This window comes from Lissotriton vulgaris, chromosome 5, assembly GCF_964263255.1.
Source record: "Lissotriton vulgaris chromosome 5, aLisVul1.2, whole genome shotgun sequence".
NCBI classification, from domain to species: Eukaryota; Metazoa; Chordata; class Amphibia; order Caudata; family Salamandridae; genus Lissotriton; species Lissotriton vulgaris.
In genome coordinates, this window is record NC_141693.1 from 1727888049 (window position 1) to 1727903822 (window position 15774).

The window sequence follows — 15774 nt, forward strand, 5'->3', positions numbered from 1 at the left end:
TTTATAATAAAAAGATTGGTAACTGAATACAATTTAACTACGGATTTCCTCCAGTATAGCCCCCATCCCTCGAGTAGAAAAAGTGAGAGATCTTACCCCTTTAAATTTGCGAAAATAACAATAGTCTAGGTACTAGGAACGTTAGTGAATTAATACCGCACATGAGGGAACAATGAAAGCTAATAGCACTTTGCGATACACAAAGGTCGATGGAAAATTAGGTCAACATTAAGTAACTTCAATATTAGATGAGCGCGAAAAAAATCCCCTCTCTTAGAGGACCACAGTGGAAACTGGATAAAGCCTCCGTATGGACATGCCCCCAAACCATGTAACAGCCAATAGAATAGAGTGCTCAGCAAGCCTAACATGCAAAGAGGCAGCTTCAACAGTAATGCACATGATTGGATGATACAATACTTTGTCTTCATCCAATCGTAGCACAGATGGGTGTATTTTAACTAAGCCCGCGAGACACAAAGAATCTTTCATTCCAACACGAAGACCCGATGCAACGAGACGCTACCGCTAGAGCAGGTAAGACTCACCCCGTTAGAGAGCACTTATAGGTGCCGGACGAATTAACGAACCATAAATGAAATAAGGTTATGCTTTTGTCCTTCTAGGGGATATAAGAATACCAATTTAAGAAATTACCCCAGCGCTCTGAAAAGGAAAGGCAGCTTTCTGCGCCTCCACAACCCCCTCTACAGCGAGATTTTTTCCGCTACAATAGGTAAGACTGCTCTCTCTCGAACTGAGCAATTCGGGTGTATAATTATAATCACCTACACCGCCATACAGAATCGTGGTCTAAAAGTGCTCCCTTATTGTTACTATTCTTTTAAGAGAGATTCGCTCTGGCCGTTTGAGCAAACCGCCATTGAACTCCATCTCCGCCATAAACCAAGAACAGCGTATAAGCAGTGGCATAGAAGTGTCTGAAGATTGACTGATTTTAAAAGCTTTCTAATCCTTCAGGGATAGGATACTCAAAAGAAATCTAAAGGTATGTCAAGCAATAGGCTAAAATTAACAAGAATGGAATAGGACTAATTCCACCGCCCCCTAATTTAGCGGTTTCTTATGCTTTTCCCTTTAGATGGAAACCGCCCAATAAGAAAAATTTTATTCATCCTGAAAGTATTTTATCTCTTTCAAATAACTAGGAATCCCACCTGAGGATACAGGTAACAGCATAACTCTACCCAGGCAATGTACCTTTAAATTTTCTGTTCTAACACTTTTTTAGTCTCTAAACTTCAATGGCAGAGAGACTATCGTTAGATGCATACATAGAATGGAATCCAATGTCTCTTACTACATTGTATCAACCATATACTATCAATAGTAATAGCTTAGAGTGTCATATGCCCAGCATCCCATAAGCTCACCATTCCTTTTTTTTTTTTTTTTTTTTTTTAAAGTGGGAAGATGCTATGTAGGTAACTGACCCCTCCTTGCTAGCGCCTATCAGGCCACCAGTTTGCAATATTACAAATTTGTGTTGAAATCTAGGTTTCTATTAGGGATATTTCAAAGACCATAATCTGATTAACCCCCCATAGTTGCGTTTCCTTGAGTGTGCACGTAGAGACAAGTTTGTAGTCATAGAATATATAACCCATGCATAGACTAAATCACAATATAATACTGTTTTTTAACAAGATAGATAATGTACCTTTGAATTACTGCTATATAGAGTGTTCTTTTAATTTAGATAATTAATTGTATGTATATCTATTGTAGGACACCTATAAGGATCCAGTAACACGACAGACAACGAAAAAATAGTCTTGATAAAGGTGGCACATAAAATACGCAAAACCACCGAAACGCGTCGACGCAAGTCTTTGTACAATTCATGCTCTTTCCTCCCCGGTTTATATACGATTGTGAGGTTATAAAACCAGGGATTGTTGAAATATTAACTTTGAATGTACGCTTTGTAATTTCCAATTTGTATGTTTTACAATTAAGTTCTGTCTGTCCCCTATTTTGTGCTGGTCACAAAATTTCACAGTATTAGTTAAATTTTAACAGTTTTTTAGCATTCCCCCCATGTGAAATTGTAAATTGTTTTTTATTGTTTCAATAAATTGTTATGTAATTCATATTTTGATTATTTTTTTAGCTTGTGAGTTTATATTCAATTGTGTTATAGCTAAATCTTAGCTTCTCCTGTACACGTCCCAAGGGAATCATTTTGTTTGATCTAGGCCTAACACCCCAATTCCCTTGTCTACTTCAAGGGGTTCCTCTCTCTATTCATAATATAACATAAAAGAACCACTCTACCATTCAGGGGTACAACAGTTTATTAGAAGAAATTACAAAGTTAGTCAACAAATAAACACTGGGTAGTTGCCTTTAAGACACTCATTGTTCAGAACGTTTGTGATCTTATAAAGCTACGCTACATACAACAATTCCACTGCGTACTTTCCTTTTATCTTGCTATGATAGTTTACAGCTGGTTCTGACACGTGTCCTGCTTGGATAGGTGAGTCGATTGATAGCAAAAGTGATAGTGAGCCTATGCAATGGAATGCTTCAAATAATACCAAAGCGAGTCAGTCTACAGCAAAAGGAATTAAGAGTTCACGAAACCTGCATCCCTACACACATTTGCTGTGGGGTATATGGGAGTGGTCAACCATCCATGTAATGAAAGGGAGGTTAACATTCCAGCTGTTGTGGCCGATGGTAAATGGTGGAATTGTGGTGCATTTAATATTCATTAGTAATAGTTTCCAAAGGGTCCAAAATGATAATCTTCTCATTGTTCGAGGTGTTGTTCCCTTGTGGCATTCTGAATGAAAACTATGGTGTTCTGAAGAATGGTATATTTCCATTTTGAAAGGATAGTTTCTTCAATGGTGTGTGGGGAATATGTGACTTTGAAGGACAATTTCAATGTATTCTCCATTTGAAGAAATGGCAGAGGGGGGTATCTAACATCCTGCGTGCTAAATGCATCCGGATGCCATGCCTTAAGTAGGCAAGGGTGACCCTCACTGATTTTCCCTGTGCAGGTGCCCAGGTACAATGCTCCCCCATGCATAGAGAAAACTCCCTGTGATGGGGGCTACAGTTTCTTTGTTTTACTGAAACAAACTTCCATTTTAGGCAGATCCAGACTGGCCATTCTGCCCCCTGACATTTCCTTGGTAGACTGCAGGCTTGAAGTTGCGTTCCTAGCTGGATGCTGTGCCTTGACTCAGACTTTAACACTTTCCCTGGGGGATTTTTCACCTCCTGTGTGGGGGGAGGGAGGCCGCGCGCGCCGCCGCCGTGCTGGCTCAGCGTAGCTGCACTCATGACGAGCTGAGCTCGTCACGGCCACTCACGCTTTTCTAACGTTCAGCACAGCGGGGAAATTATCCCCACGTGCGAACATTCCAACGGCCGTGACGAGCTCAGCTCATCATGAGTCCAGCTCACCCGTGCCTCATGACGAGCTGAGCTCGTCGTTAGCACGCAACGGGTTAAAGTCCTAAGATCCTGTTCTAGTCACAGCCTTCTGCAGTGTGAGGCTCATATAAACATATTTGCCAGGGCTGATTTTTGTTTCCAGTCCAGCCATAAAACAAGTTTATTTCAGTAAAAAAAGGCGGCTGAAAACTTTGGCAAGTGGAGGGGTAGGCAAATGGGTGGTGGGTGGGTGGTTTTATAAATAAGGAACAGTTAAATAAATAAAATTAAAATGTACTTACCGTGTTTGCTGCTGCGTCCTCCTCGCTCCAGTCTTCTTCCCCTGTGACTGCAAGGCCCCAGCTAACTCTCATAACGAATCCTGGCACGGCCCTCGTGCTGTTAGCCCGAGCAGTGCCTGGATTGGTGGGAGCGACTTCAATCAGCACACACAAGAGCACTGGAGGGTTTTGCTCTCTCTAACCCAGCTGTCTGGGTTAGAGAGGTTTAAAGTGTGCATGTGTGGCTGGGCATCGCAGGACGGCCGGCCAAAGAGACATGCGCACTTTAAACAAGTGCAAAGGCAGCCCATTTTCCTCCCATTTAGCAGGCCCTGTCCTGACACTCCGTTTGGGACGGGGTGAAGAAAAATAAAATGTTAATGATTTATTATCTTCATTACTATTTTATTTTTCATCTCTGGGGGCATTTCATTGGGGCGACTCTCCTATAAGAGGAGGGGCCCCTGAAAAAAAGGAATACAGAGATGGTGAAACACTCAAGGCACAGAACTCAGCTCTTCTATTAATACATCCTCCACACTGGCAGATGCACTGAGGAAACAGATCCTCTCCAGGCAGCGAGCAATCCTCCACCAGCGGGGCAGCGGCCAGAGTCTCTGGAGAGGTGGCACCCTGGTGGGTTGCACGCTACATTGTGAACACCAACACAATAGCATTTACTCACTGACTCACTCAAACTGAATGCATGATGTTACAACGCATACATTTACATCGCGGTATATTACATCACGTTTTTTAAGAAGCAAGTTGTTACAACGACTTTGGTTTTGAGGCCGCTGGACTTAGGAGTAGTATAATTTACTATTCAAACTCCTGTCTACGTACAGTAGGGAAGATGTTGAATAGTAAATTATACTATTCCTTGTCATAGAGCACCATCCAGCGCAAGTCGTTGTAACGACTTGCGTTGTAAAAACCGCAATGTAATCCCCGCGTTGTAAGCGATGTTTCCCCTCAAACTAATGTACACTCATTCACTCTCCTACTTAATCAACCCACTTATTCCTATTGACTCTCACTCATACTAACTCACATACTCAAACTTGATCATCCTCATCCAAGCTCATTCAGTAACTCACTCATGCTCATTACAGCTCGATACCCATCATTAATTGGTTTTTCGAAAGGGAATATGACTTAAAGGCGGGTTGCGGAGGACAATTGCCTCTTTTTTCAGACCTGTTGATCTCCTACCCTTCCAGGCCCATGAACGACTGGAGGAGACAAAACTGGAGGCTGTGAGCGACAACAACCTGGAGCTGGTGCAGGAAGTGCTTCAGGACATTTCCCCCATCTTGGACCAGAGCCGCACTGCTGCCGAGCTGGCGGGAATCCTGCAGGAGCCTCACTTCCAGGTACCGGGGCAAGGAAAGAGAGGAGGGACAATAGTGACGGTAGAAACGGAAGTTTACAAAACCAAAAAAGAATTAACATGAGATGAGTGAGGGAAAATAGGGAAGGAAAGAAAGGCCCTGCTCACAGAGGAAGGAGGGAAGAGGCTGGAACGTTTTTATGGCTGATCAACATATTTGAGATATGGAATTAGTATTACAGGAAATCAAAATTCTCATTATTTGCATGCACATAACTACGTGAAATTTCGGGGAAATTGCTTGAATTTACATGAAATACAGATCTGGCATTTAGCGCTATATTTTAGTGTGAAATGTGTCCTTGTGTACCCAACTCGTGCTAAAACACAGCACCAAAAAAATCAACTGAAGAGAACAAAAGCTGCTTGCTTTGTGGTAGGTCATGTTGTTCTTCCGCTATAATTGTGGCTTAATTATGGAATGTGCTTTAATGGCATAAATTTGAGAATTTTGTATAGCAAGCATAAGGAGAACATCTAAAATTCTGCGAATTACGTCAGTGTCATTGGAATTTCGCCAAGGCCTGATTAGTACGGCCTCTTCATATGAGAGAAGTGCAAAGAAGGAGTATGAAGGTTGATGCTTTTCCATTAGGAGGGCAAGAGAGGGACTAGGGAAGTTACACTGTATCTACTCTACTTTCTCAGATAGGGGCTGCAAAGTTTGTAGAGAAACATGGTTGCTAAAAGGATACTGCAAGCAAGGAGAGAGTGGTAAAACGATTGTATGAGAAAAGGCAATGAGTTTGAAAAAGACGGAGTAAAGCAGGTAGGGAATGTTTGGGGATGAAATAAAGCAGGTATGTAGTTTAAAGCCCTTGAAGGGAGGTGTGCGCGATAGGATCCCCTCACATCATAGAGGAGAGCTGGTACGACTGACCCGGGCCTCCTTATGGTAATGATGCGGTCTCAATTGATGTATAAGTCCATCCCCTTCTCCATGTTCTTCTTCCCTTGATGAAGGTGTAGTGCGGATAGTATAGGTGGTTATTGTGTCATTATGTCATTTGACAGTCATTTTAAGAAAACTGCTCCAGTGTCCTAGCGACGTTTGACCCAGCCCTGACGAAATTGCCTGAAGATTTTATGGCGATGAAACATGTCGGCAATGAAGAGTTGGTTTTGCATGTATGCAACCGGTTTTAAATCTCCGAGTAAACACACAAGGAAAGAATAACTTTGGTGATCCTGTGTGGTTTACTACAGATTTTATGCTATTTTTGGGTGGTGTTTTGTGGTGGTAGTTGCAAAAAATTTAAAGGGTGTGTTGTTTTTGAATCAATCTGATCACTTTTTTTGGGGCACTCTTATAATTTTTAGCAAAATGGTGGCTGATGATGATAAGAGTGAGCATAGCTGGTGAGTACCAATCAGCAAAGCTCCACTGGTGGTGAGCACGTGAGGTGCCATTTTGCTTTTGTCACAATTTTTGCACATTTTTGGATTATTATAACACATATAAGGATGTGTTTGTTTTGGTAAATACACCAAGGTGATCCCTCTAAAGATTATTAGATGGGGTTTGACTGTCATTCGACAAAAGACACATTTTTAGAAGAAAAAGGCGAGGAAAGTGGGTTGATACTACCTTATGAGAAATTGAAGGAGTAATCTACGTATATACTAAGAGAAAGCTAGTTTACACCCAAAGTAAGAAAGAATAAGCCTTAAGGAGCAGGTCTTGTGTGTTTGTTGAGGTAGTTTAAAGCCCCTTCTGCAGCATTTACAATTGTTTTTAATCTTTATTCCATCGTGCTCCCTCTCTGCATACCTCATGTTTCCTTTGCCCGATGTTCCTATTCAACCTCTATTTTTCACTCTCTTCTCTGCTCTCCAAATTGCTGCTACCAATCTTATAATTTTTTACTGCCTCCTCTTCTCGTGGCATCGCCCTTTTCCTTCGCGTCTCTACGCCAAACCTGTTTATTTTCTGTGTCTTTAGACTTCCTGTTGGTCCAGCGTCATTAATTTCTCTGCTTCTCTTTTGTCAGTCTCTGCTTGAAACACATGATTCTGTGGCCTCCAAGAGTTATGAGACTCCGCCTCCAAGTCCTCTGCTGGATTTCACATTCAACAACCAGCCAGTGCCCCCAGATGCTGTCCGCATGGTGGGCATCCGCAAAACGGCTGGTGAGCATTTGGTAAGTTGAGATGGTGGCAAGAATTTTACAAAATCCTTGGGAAATGCTAATTCCATCAGAGACATCAGCTTGGGCAAAGGAGGGGAAAATAAGAAAAAATGTCAGGAACATGAATTTTGCCGTAGACATGGAAAAACAATTGCTTTGAATTGAGATTGTTAGAAGATGTTCACATGCCAGGAAAAATGTTGATGTGAGATGCTGGCTTGCAGATTATTGATATGTGAATCTAATAGCAAGGTACATTTTATGATTTGGAGGCTGTGAGAAGAAGACATTTTCTCAAGCTGATTGTAAGAATACCCATGCTCACTGACAGTGCCATTGAGAATTAGACAATGTTAAGTTGTGTAGGTGATGTAGGGATATGGTTCTAGGTAAGTCAAAGTAGGAAGGACTACTGTAATGAAACCGCAAAGTCAAAAGCCAGTCAATAGTTGAGATCAGAGTGGCATCTAATGGGTATTCCAATGTTCTTAGAGCTTGTGTGGGAAGGAAGAGTCATTTTCTTACATTCAAGAGAAGCCTATGAGATGGCGAGTTGTAAGAGAGCAGGAGACATTGGCCAGAGTTTTTGGTCACTTGTTTTGTATTGTTGACACAATGAACAGGACCCTGACTTGCTCTGATTTTTTCACAGGGTGTGACATTTAGGGTTGAGAATGGGGAGTTGGTCATTGCTCGCATCCTTCACGGAGGGATGATTGACCAGCAGGGCCTGCTCCATGTTGGAGACGTCATCAAGGAGGTGAATGGCAAAGAGGTGGGCAATGACCCCAAGGTCTTGCAGGAGATGCTGAAGAACGCCAGTGGCAGCGTGGTCCTGAAGATCTTACCAAGCTACCAGGAGCCTCACCCGCTTCGGCAGGTATGTCATTGTTTGTAGGGTACAAAGGTCTCGGCCTGCAGGCTGTGCATCATCCTAAAACACATTATATGGGATAGTATCATGGATTTACTTTGAATTGTTTATTTATGGAAGAGGACTAGTTTAAGGACAACACAGTAAAGTCGAAGGAACAAATGTTTAGTTGGTTCTGTAAGGTGCCCAAAAGCACTTTTAGTTTGTGCTCTGGAAAAAAAAGAAGGGACTATCCTTGATCAGGAGGGCAGACTGGCTTCAAGAGGTGTGATGAGATTTTACTGCTGTAGCTGCAGCACTTTCTTTTGTGCAGCTTTTTTGTCAACTGAGAAAACTTTAAGTGGGTCACTGTATTGAAAAAGACGTGAGTGGCCCTGTTTCCACTGAGCCACAAGGGTGCTGCTGTCAGCATGCACGAGGAATGATCTATAGGCTGCAGCGACACCGCGTGTAGGAAGACAGCGACATTCCCGCAATAAGCATTCAGATTTTTTTTAACGAAAAGCAGAGTTGTACTGACTATTAAAATGTGCGTTTGAGTAATCAGTTGATTGGGGATGCACTCAAATGTTAAGGTACAGGCGATACTTCAGGGGTGCTGTATAGACAACAAATACAGTTGATCATTTTGTCTGTCCCCTTTCTTCCAATTCTGCCAAGAGTTGATCTCTGGAGATGTTTTGTCATCAGGGACATTTTAAAAATTGCTAGTAGCGAGTGTACCCTTCACTTTTTCAGGTTTTCTTCTTTCATGTCATGTGTTGAAATGTTAATTATTGCAATAACTCAAATATGTCACACATGGCATATGCCTGGAGTCACAGGAAGGGAGAGCAGATAAAAATTGTTAAGGGGGACATGGAAGAGATGTGTATCACCATAGACATGCCACTAGGGCCCTCATTACGAGTGACCCCGTCCAGAATGCGATAATTATGCGATGCCCCAGGGACCAGAATTTAACAACTTTGATATTTATTGCCTATTATGTGTTCAGCCCTGTAGAGTTGGACTTGCGTGTGAATTGTAGTTTTTACAGCTGATAAATCTGCATGTCTTGGCATTTCACCCAATAAGTTTCAGCAGCTTTGACCTGCCAAAATGCACCTAAAGATAACTTAGCTGAAGATAGCCGACAACTGTTAATAGCTATTGTGTGTGATTTCATGGAAAAAGTAATCCATACAGTACCACCTCCGAGAAACAGTTCGTATAAAATGTCGAATCCAGTACTTCAAGATGAGTGGCATTTAACATTGGTTAGATAGCAATTTATACAATGACTGTTTTTTAGAAATTACCAGAGATACCTCTTGTTTAAGATAGAAATGCAATTAATCTTGAAGATTGGACTTTTGCACTGGTTTTTAGCCAAGGTTTGAATAGATTCCTTTCCCTTCTTCCTCTGTCCCTTCCCACATCCTGTCACTGGGTGAAACTAATCATTTTTTTATCTTGTTTCAATTGTTGTCCCTGGGAGTAACCCCCCCCCCCCGAACTCCCCCGAAGTCCCACTCTCTCTTTTCTTTCCACTCCTTTTTTTCTCTGCCACCTTCCTTCTCTCTCCTCCCTCCGCTTAACTCTCCTTCTCTTGCCTTCCTCTTCTTTACTTTTTTTCGTGAGAATCACTCCACCCCCCCCCCCCTCCTACATTTAAAATGCTTATACTTTTCCATTCTTCATAGTTCTCATTTTCCACACTTTTTGGGCGCGGTGCAACTACTCAACCCCCATTCCTTTTCTGAGCCTTTGCCCTACGCTGCTTCTCACTACGTCTGTCTCTTTGTCTCTTTCGTTCTACTTTAATATTAAAAATATGTGCCTTTAACAATTAATACTGATTTTTAACGATATTGCTTTTCTTTTATTTTTTTATTAACTTATTTTTTGGCATGAATTCTCAGACAGGGGTTCCCAACAGTTTATTTTTTTATGAATTCACACACTGCAGTTAATAGCATGAGAATATGTCTCAATGGGGTGTTGGTGGGTCCTGAGGTGCAGGTACGCATTCAAATTGCTTCAGCTGTTGAAAATGATACTAGACAGAATTCAATTTATCTTTGCGTCAGCGGTCAACATTTAGTGAGCCATTATTTTTGTGTTCATTAAAGAATGATACTTTACTCATAAAACTTGTCAACATTGGCATGTTTAGGCTTGGAGCAAATATTGTGAGCTTGGATAGAAACTCAATAAGTGACAAAATGGCGGTGCGTGATGTTGAATGAAGACCGATGTGGTACTTGAATCAGTTCTGTGGCCAGTCCTCTACAATCCATTAATAAATCACCACTCAGGGTACCTAATACACAAGGGTTTCCTATTTGCACAAGAATTTATAATGGTCATGTCTTTCATATGCCAGCTGAAGTAGAGAGAGAATACTTTATTGTTTGATTAATAAAAATCATTACAATAGTGAACATGCATCACTAATAAATGCCACTCATATGCCAGCTGAAGTAGAAAAATCGCTTGAATATTTGCCAACTGGCGACATTAAAAGTTCAATTCAGCTAGGGACGTAACCGTGCTGTGCTATGTCGACAATACACCACGTCTAACCGGTAGCAGTAATAATCAAACTTTTCTGAAGGGAAGCGAAATAATTCATTAGATATTGGTCATGCTTTCCATCGTGGAATAATGAAATACTACCTTTGTTTCAGTGATAAAAGTACCTCAAACACTGACCCTTACTGAGCCAACGTTAATATTTAATCAATCAATCAAAGCATTTATATAGCGCACTACTCACCCAGAGGGTCTCAAGGCGCACAATTCAGTCTTAAGACTGATCTGGTGGTGGAATCTCTGTCTGCCAGGCTCGTTAGTGTAGGCCCTCCTACACCAGACCTGTCACATGATGTCACCATCAATCTCACGATATCAGTGGGAACTCTTCACACGATCACTTGGTGAAGAGGCAACATCACACGGTGAGCACAGGGTGAGCTGACAAATCCTTCATAGGTTAAGATTCCAGGATGTGTGTTGGAAACTTTGCGCCCTCGATACTCCTGCAGGGTTTTGCATCCTCCCCAGGACACTGGAGGCGGGCCCGGCAGCCTTTGTATTTTAGTTTGTATTTAGAAGCGGATAATAGATGCTTTTGAGGCAATGCCGGGTACCAAACCCCACGCCCTGCGCGTTGCCTTTCCCTTTAAATTCCCACCTCCAGGGCTGTTAAGGCAGCGGGAGCTGAGCGTCCTAGTCCCTTTCAAACCCCGCTCTCTCTCACACTGTGAAAAGGGTTTCAATTTAGCAGGTCTGATACACTCAGGTGGGAGGTAAAGCCACAGCATGTTGGCGTCGATTACGTACAGCTTTGGAAACATATAATTTCTGGTGCAGTTCAAGTACATACATCCGCACGTTATAGCCCAGTTTAATTGCAGAACTGGTAACTGAAGTTATTTTCTGCATCCAATAATCGTTATTTTCTGGATTTGATACATAACACCGAATACCGAGGCCCTTGTAATTGAGGACTTGGATATTGCTTGCATGACTTATGATTGGAAATATTTGTAAGAAATTATACCAGTGCCAATGTAGGATGGTTTAATTTCTATCACCTAAGAGGAACGCTTGAAAAGTAGCACCGAAGTGAGGGTACATACTTGATGCCACCCAATCGTCTTCCTGCCAGCAGGTGGTTGTCTCCTAGCAAATTAGGGACATTGCACTCACCTCTCTGCGACTGTCCATCGCTCTTTCCATGACTGTCTTTCTTGGTGCAAACTCTGCCAAGTCTGGTGGCAGATTTTCCACAGTAGATTTGGCTACGGCACTGCCTCATTCTTTGGGGGAGTTGGCGCTGCACCTTTGCCAACCCTGTCACCGAGTCGACTGCCACGTTGGGTGGCAAATCCACCAGAGATACAGACGGAAAAGGTGCAATTTTTTGGTGGATCATGTGTTACTCCCATCTTCTAGATAAGTAATGTATACATGCACTGGAGATGGCGATACAAAAAATGAGAAAAGCTTACAGTATACTTAAAGTGGGTGTAGACCAGTGACAGCTCCTCGAGGGAGTGCTGGGGGGTGGTGAGGTGGGGCGGGGCGGGGTGGGAGTAGTAAACTCTGGAATTGGGCCGAACGGAGTTGAGTAAATAAATAAATAAATAAAATGAATTACATTGCACGCAACATCGCCGACTTAACATTGCAGAGCGCGCAATGTAATTCATTTTATTTATTTATTTATTTACTCAACTCCATTCGGCCCAATTCTGGAGTTTACTACACCCCGCCCCGCCACCCCGCCCCACAGCACTCCCTCGAGGAGCCCCACTGGTTTAGACTAGAGACTGCAGTGAAATATTTAGTGTTCGTATAGTTCTAGTGAAGTCGAATTTTAACCTGCAGTGGATAAGAATTCAATTCCGTTGTATTTGTATAGCGCATGGCTACCCAAACGGATCTTACAGCGCTTGATGCAAAACAACCTCTCCACGAAACTGAGATGAACCATTTCCTCAAGCCACGTCTAAAAAATATAGATTTTTAGCATTTTCCTGAAACAGGCTTCCGACGGCTGACTTCTAAGGAAAGCCGGATGAGCATTCCAGAGCCTGGTGATGAGAAAACAAAAGAGTGGCCTCCATTTGCTCGATTGATGTTGGGCACAACCAGAAGTCCCTGTTTGCTAGAGCGAAAGGGCCCTTCCTGGAGCGTAGGGGGTAAGCAGGGATTGAATGATAGGTGTGCCTTTTCTATGGATTGCCCGATGTGCGATTCAGAGAGCCTTGATTGTGAATTCTTGTTTGAAATGGAAGCCAGTGTAGGGCTATGAGGGCTGGTCTGGCTGATTGATGCTCCCGTAGTTTTTGAAGAATTCTTACAGAGGCATTTTGTACCACTTGGAGCTTTCTGATCACATATATCGGGTTTCCAAGATACAGAGAGTTGTCGTAATCAAGGCGAGAGTTTATAAGAATGCACCACTATCTTTCTAGTAGGAAAAGGTAGTATCTGCAAGAATTTCCTTAGAGATCTTGAAATGCCAAAGCATGAGCCTACCAATTTTATGACTTGTGTCTCCATCGTAAGCTTGTCATCTATCCAGACTCCTAGGCTTTTGACTGCTTAGGCTATCGCCCACATAGCCTGGTCATGAGAGTTCCTTCCATCTAGAGCTAATATTCCCTACCACCAGAACTTCTGTTGTCTTGCCATCAAGTTTTTAAAGCCTACTGCTGGACATCCAATCTGTGACCTCCCTGAGGCAGGAGCTTAGTTGGGTGATAGTTTGAGTGGTGTTGGGTGTAAGGGCCAGGATAACCCGAGTGTCATCAGCATATGACACTATGGCAAGCCCATGTGAGTGGACATTTTCAGCAAAGAGGAGAACATACAAGTTAAAGAATGTGGGGCTAAGCGAGGAGCCCTGTTGGACCCCCCACACGACAGAGGATGGATAGAGGAAGCAAAGGAGCCTTCACATACTTGGAAGCGCCTGTCTGCTAGACTTCCAGCTATTTAATGGTGAAGCCCACATCCAGCATCCTGTGGATGAGGATGGCGTGTGACACAGTGTTGAAGGGTGCACTCCAATCCAGAAGAAGGATCTACTTTGAACATCTGTCCTTGCTGCTGCTATAGGATCGAGATGATCTGAGATCATAGTCCCAAATTTGACACGATAGTGCCATAAAAAAAGAGTCTTTCCCTTTTATCTTCTTTTCGGATTCCAGCATGGAGGATGTTTTTCGATAGAACTTTGTTAATAGATTCTGTACTCTCTCCGTGTATTTTCATGACTTTTCTGCATCACGTTGCTGCGAACATCGTCGCAGAGCCATCGCATCGAGGAGCTGCGAGAGAGAGATCGCCGCTGGATCGCGCATCGTCGCCCTGGATATCGTTGCAGCCCCTACGAGATCGACGCATCGTGCCTTTGCGAGAACAAAATTCCTGCGGAACCTACGCACCGGAATCCATACAAATGGCCTTTCTCCCCATACAGACCGGATTCGTCGCAACACGCCCGCTGCTGCAGCGGGGCTGTCACATCGCCTCCCCAAGGTCTCAGGAGCAACGCATCGCTTGTTTTCCACCGCACCAACTTCTGCTTTCGGAACTTTGTCACAACTAAAGGTACTGTGTCGGAAACGTGATGCAACTGTGAACTTTTCACGCATCCGTGGATTATTTTATCGCACCCTAAAGAACTTTATCGCAACCTTAAGAACTCTTTTGCAACCATATTCTTGAACTGTGTATGTTGAATTTTTGTCGTTTTGGTCTTGTGTAGTTTAGATTAAATACCTTTATTTTTCTAAACTGTTGTGGAGTCAGTTTGTGGTGTTTTCACTGTGTTACTGTGAGTGTTGGTACAAATACTTTACACATTGCCTTCTGATTAGCCTTGACTGCTCGTGCCAAGCTACCTAGAGGGTGAGCAGGGGTTGTCTCAGAGGGTGTCCTCCTTACCCTGACTAGAAGCAAGGGTCCCTATTTGGACAGGGGTACCTACCTCTGTCAACTAGAGTCCCCCAGTTCTAACAAAGACGTTTGGGGATGACTCTGGTTCCTGCTTGAGTAGGGTCTCACCTCCCTCAAACAGTAACCACATTTCCAATCCACATTTATAATTGTATGCCATGTATGGACCACCAGAATCATCTTCCATTTATTTCAACAGCTATACGCTGATAGGGAAGACACAGGAAAGTGATATACAACATGGTCTCTCCTTCCTCAGCCTCTTTCCCTGTGTTAAACCAGATGTCCTACCACACAGCCCCAACACCCATCGGCTACCCTGAGGTCAGTGCCCCCTCTCTAGGTTAGCGCCCAGTGCGGCCGCACCAGTCGCACCGCCCTAAAGCCGGCCCTGCTCATGCCGGTGCTTCCTGACAGTGGATTTCTTCCAATACCACGCTCCCGTGTCACTGTGTGCCTCGGCCCCCTGATACTCACCCCCAGGTGTGCAGTGACAGTCCTGTTTGGCCCTTGCACCGATCATTCCCTTTTTGTAAGCGCTTGTATGTAAACCTGCAGCAGTAGTGTCCAAACAGTGCTCTGCAGCATTGTTTCATGTCGCTTGTAATTCCTGCTGCTCGTCCTACGTACCTTGCTGGTTATTTTGAAAGGAGTAAATTAAAGTCAGCAGTTCTAGCGATATTCTCGAATGGTTTGCATGTCTAGATTATTTACATCGCAAAATGTACCTGCATGTATGAAAAACTGAATGATATTGTGTGTTTCCGTCTAGTAAAGATTTAAAGCTTGCAAACATCCATAATTTCACGTTTTCATTCAACTCAATCTTGTAATTTTTCAATACTTAATTTGGTTCTTGCAGGTGTGTGCACAACATGGTCTCCATTTTGTTTTTGTTTATTCCACCACCAAAACCATACAACCAACAAGAACTGCCCAAACCAATATGTCTGCCCTTAACGTGCTATCACGCGGAAACAATATTTCTTCTTGCATTGTCACACTCACACCAAACCTTACCGGTTCTTATTCTGCGTTGCAGTTAAAAGTTTAACCAAGGCCAAAGACATGCCTGTGGCGAACTTAGGCACTCATTTCATCGTTCCCCTCCCAAAAAAACATAAGAGCTAGTGCCCAGGGTCGTAGCTTCCTTTGGTGTTGCAGGTGCTGTGCACCAGGGCCTAGAGGCAAGAGGGCCCATTGAACTCTGATTATTGCTGTATTTTA

General features: G+C 43.1%; 1 protein-coding gene across 4 annotated transcripts in view; it reads left to right on the forward strand.

Annotated features, from left to right (window-relative positions):
• MPP2 (MAGUK p55 scaffold protein 2) overlaps positions 1-15774 on the forward strand; it is a 627381-nt gene that overhangs the window by 297292 nt on the left and 314315 nt on the right. For all 4 annotated transcript variants that reach the window (XM_086923954.1, XM_086923953.1, XM_086923952.1 and 1 more), the window contains 3 exons: positions 4919-5071; positions 7080-7229; positions 7870-8097. In XM_086923954.1, coding sequence (XP_086780080.1) covers positions 4919-5071; positions 7080-7229; positions 7870-8097 — 531 coding nt within the window. The remainder of the gene's footprint in view (positions 1-4918; positions 5072-7079; positions 7230-7869; positions 8098-15774) is intronic.